The 4,333-nt window shown below is 50.3% G+C and overlaps 1 protein-coding gene across 1 annotated transcript in view; it reads left to right on the top strand.

Annotated features, from left to right (window-relative positions):
* Vav1 (vav guanine nucleotide exchange factor 1) overlaps nucleotides 1-4,333 on the top strand; it is a 42,495-nt gene that overhangs the window by 34,689 nt on the left and 3,473 nt on the right. Inside the window, exons 24-25 of the mRNA XM_005371130.2 lie at nucleotides 1,581-1,668; nucleotides 3,629-3,743. Coding sequence (XP_005371187.1) covers nucleotides 1,581-1,668; nucleotides 3,629-3,743 — 203 coding nt within the window. The remainder of the gene's footprint in view (nucleotides 1-1,580; nucleotides 1,669-3,628; nucleotides 3,744-4,333) is intronic.

A 4,333-nucleotide genomic window follows, 5' to 3' on the forward strand; every position in this document is an offset into this window, starting at 1 on the left:
CCTCTGACCTGGGCTTGCCAAGGATGCCTAGGCTTTTACCTCAAGAAAGTGTATCTGTCTACTTGCACCTTTTATTGAACTACTGCATTCTACAGATTTTTCTCCCCCTTACCTTGTCCCCTCTTCTTTTCCCCTCCCCTTGCTTTTTTTTTTTTGCCTCTCCTCTTATTTGAGGCCAACACTTTTAGCTGATATGTGTGTTAGCTGTGGTATTTGTCTTCCTGTGTCTGGCTTATTACGCTTCAGAACATCCCCCACTTCCTCCGTGTTGTAAAGGACAGAATATCATCCTTTCCATGGCTCGATCAATTCCACTGCATGTGTCTGTCATAGTAGCTTCATCTACAGACTCCTTAGTTGATTCTGTGTCCTGGGTGTTGTTGACAGTTCTGCAACCAACACAAACATGTTGGTGTCACACGGATATGCTGACCGCTTGTCCTTGGCATATGAAATCTAGCTGCTCAGGTCTCATGGACTCCATGCTTCACCGACTTGTGTCCCACCATTAAACTGTGACTTTCCCTTGCATTATTTATTGTGGACATGTATGTGGGCATTTACCCATGTGTCCACATGTGGAGGCTGTAGGCTGAGGTCAGGTGTTTTTAAGAAATTAAAAAGTGCATTTATCTATTTGTGTTGTGTGAGGGCGTGTCTGTCACAGCCTGCATGTGGTGGTCTTTGACAGTCTGCGGGGTCAGGTCTCTCCTTCCACCGACCAGGTCTCAGGGATTGAGCTCCCGTTGCTAGTCTTGTGGAAACCTTTATGCATTGAACCATCAACAGCCCTTGCTTGAGGTGTCCCCCCCTCTGCCCCTGAGACAGGCTTTCTCTGTACAGCACTGACTGTCCTGGAACTCACTCACTCTAGACCAGGCTGGCCTTGAGCTCAGGGATCCACCTGCTTCCTGAGTGCTGGGATTAGCTGTGTGCCACCACCATGCCCAGCGTCTCTTTCCACTTTTGTTGTTCTGTAATTCACCATGATAACAAAGCCCCTTTTCTTCCCATCCTTCCTATCCTGCCATCTTTTGTGGGGAGGCATGGTGGCAGGGGCACGGGCTGTGGGGAAGGCTACCCACATAGACCAACCTGGTGAGGGCATTCTCTCAACTGACGATCCCTCTTCAAAATGACTCCAGTGTGTGCCAAGTTGATGTAAAACTAGCCAGCGCAGAGATGAGTGCTGGGTTCACTTTCTCTTTTCTTGTTTGGTTCAGAACTTCAGTCCCTGAGATGTTGCCACCCACATTCAGGGTGGGGCTTGCCCTATCAGTTAACTCTCCCTCACAGACATGCCCAGAGGCTGTCTATGGTGGTTCTGGGTCCTGCCAGGTTGACACTCAGGATGAGCTACCTCAGGGAGAAAACAAACAACAGATAGAAAAGAGGAAGAACAGAAGGCTTAGAGTAGCAGAGACCCGGAAGTGGTGGATTGCACTGTTCCCGTCTTTAGATGTGAGGGCTCCCCTTCCTCTAAGGAGTCCATCTTTGGGACTTCTAGCCTGGGCAGAGGCATGGGAGAGATCCTCAGACTCAGGACTCAGCCATCTGATTTTCCCTCTCCCTTGCTCCAGGTATAACGTCGAGGTCAAACATATTAAAATCATGACGTCAGAGGGGCTGTACCGGATCACGGAGAAGAAGGCTTTCCGGGGCCTTCTGGTAAGGGCCACTGCCCCCACCCCCACAGAAGCCGTTCAGAGCGCGTGAGGCGTGTGTCTGCCTCTGTGTCTCAGGATCCTCACTTTGTAGTGAGAGAAGCCCTTCCCAGGGAACCACCAACAGTGAACTCATCCCCGTAAGGACCCACACTGTAGAACAGACAGGACAGGATAGTGTCAGGTGCTCACAGTGGAATTTGTTGATGTCTGACAGACTGAGCTGGGGAGAAGGTTTATGGATAAAGTGTCTGAGACCCTGAGTTGGATCCCCAGAACCCATGTAAAAGCCGGGTATGGCGGTGCTTGCCTGTAACCCTAGCTCTGGGGAGTTGGAGACAGACAAGAGGCTACCCAGGTCTTGCTGCTGAGATTGGTAGGCAACCAGGGAGTTCCAGGCTCCGTGAGAGGCCCTGTCTGAACATATCCGGTCTCCGAGTGTGATAGGGGTGGACCCCTGAAGTCCACCTCTGGTCTCCACATGCGTGTCCATACCCCCACACAGATGTATGCAAACTCACCCCACCTCCAGTCAGCCCACCCTCTGCCTTCCTGTTCCACAGGCTACCAGAGCCCATAAGGTTACAGGTCTCCAAACTGGCCCCTTGTGACCCGAGCGGCTGCCTGTCTTGTTGAGAATTTATGAGCAGGCGTTCATGGTGGTTGGTGTACAGTTAATTCTTTTTATCTCCCTCAAGGCATTTAAAACTGATTGGTGTGTGTAAGTCACGTGGGCCTGAGGACATGGACAGAAAATTCACAACTTAAAAAATTACATTTTATTTATTTACTATTTGTGTGTGTGTGTGTGCACGCACACTGGACCTGTGAGGGTCAGAGGACTCTGTTGAGTCAGGTCTATCTTTCCACTATCACATGGGTTCTGGGGCCTGGGGATGGAACGTGACCCACTGAGCCATCTCACTGACCCTGTGCACCAATTTTTCTTTTTAAAAAAATGATACTGGCATTTTTTAGCCTGGAGTTCTTGAATGGGACACTGGGTGTTTGTGAAACACCCTTGAATTCGGGCCCTGCTGATTCTTTGTCATCAGTATGAGCCATTTGTGGGAGAAATACCCATAAATCCAACAAACCGGGAAGCCGAAATCAAATCTAAAGTCTTTTGCGGAGGTCAGATCTGAGCTACGAATCTCAGCGGCCACTCATGATTAGCGTCTCTGTGTCTCTGGCTCTAAAATGAGAGCATGCCGGAAGGATGACTCTGTGGGTAAAGGGAACACACGTGGTGCAACAGGAGGGCTGAGTCCTGCAAGTTGACCTCTGACCTTCATATGCTCTCTGTAATCCCCCTTTCCAGCATGCTCAACGCTCAGGGTTCCCCGGAAGCCTTTACACTGGCTGGTGCCTACGTGATTATTAGTTTTAAAGGCTTGGGCACTGATGGGAGGCCTTGACTTTGGTGAACCTATTTGTTAAACTTGGCAGGAAGTGAAATGAACTGGCCGCTTGGAGAAGCGGCCTTAGCCTGAGGTGGTCTACTGTTTACTCTGTTCACCGCTGTGACCAAACACCTGGTGAAGAGGGATGGACAGGTTCTCCCACTCAGGAAGGCTGGGGACTGTCCTGGAAGGAGGCCTTGCCACACTGCGTCCTTAGAGAGACCAGGGAGATGGATTTTGGTGCCCAGCTTGCTTTCTCCTTTTCATTCTCCCTGGGGTGGCTGCCATGGGTAGTGCCACCCTCATTCAGGCGGCTCTTCCCCCCTCATCTAACTCAGTGCAGCCCGGCCCAGAGGTTTGCCTCTTGGGTGAGTCTAGGTCCTTCAACGTGACTGTCGATACGACCCATCGCAGGGCCCCTTCTGCAGACCATCCTTGCTGTTGCAGTAGAGGAAGGTGTTCCCCATCACAGGGAGCTGATTGGACTGCGGACAAGAGCTACGCTGTGCTCTGCTGTGGGCTGGCCAGCAGGATAGCGACTGTTCTGTGTTATTTTCCCAGGAACTGGTGGAGTTTTATCAGCAGAATTCTCTCAAAGATTGTTTCAAGTCGCTGGATACCACCTTGCAGTTCCCTTACAAGGAGCCTGAGAGGAGAGCCATCAGCAAACCGCCAGGTGGGAGGATGCCCCAGGCTGGAGGATTGCACAGCACCTTCTCCGGGTTCCAGGGCCTGCCTGCCCCCTCTTTTGGTTTTAGTAACTATTTTTCAAACTAGTAACTTTACGTAACTTTGTGTGATGTTGGAGGTTTCTCCTTTTATTTGTTAAAAGATTCGTTTCTATGCGTGTCATGTATGTTGCAGAGCAGGCGTTGGGTTCACGCGCGTCCGTGGGAAGAAGAGTGAGTTTAGCCTTTCGTGACTGCAGGGGCATTCAGCCTCTCGGGACGGAAGCACTTTTCCTTGGCTCAGGCATTTTTATGTTGCACCATATTTACAGTCTACCTGGTTGATCTCCATATGTTCAGAGCAATCTGAATGACGTTTCCAAAAATACAATGGCAAGCGTAAATTCTTGGTTCATGGGGTATCCCAGTTTTCTGGTTTCCACAAACCAAGCTTGCATAGGCTTTGTATTCTCGGCAAACTATCAGATAGGATTCACATAAGGTGACAAGAGGTATCTGCTAAACAAAAGATGGATTAGGGCCAGGTACTGGCACTCCAGAGCTAGACGAGGAGTATCCCAGTGGGGATTGCTGCTGG

This window comes from Microtus ochrogaster, unplaced genomic scaffold (genome assembly GCF_000317375.1).
Source record: "Microtus ochrogaster isolate Prairie Vole_2 unplaced genomic scaffold, MicOch1.0 UNK98, whole genome shotgun sequence".
Taxonomy (NCBI): domain Eukaryota; kingdom Metazoa; phylum Chordata; class Mammalia; order Rodentia; family Cricetidae; genus Microtus; species Microtus ochrogaster.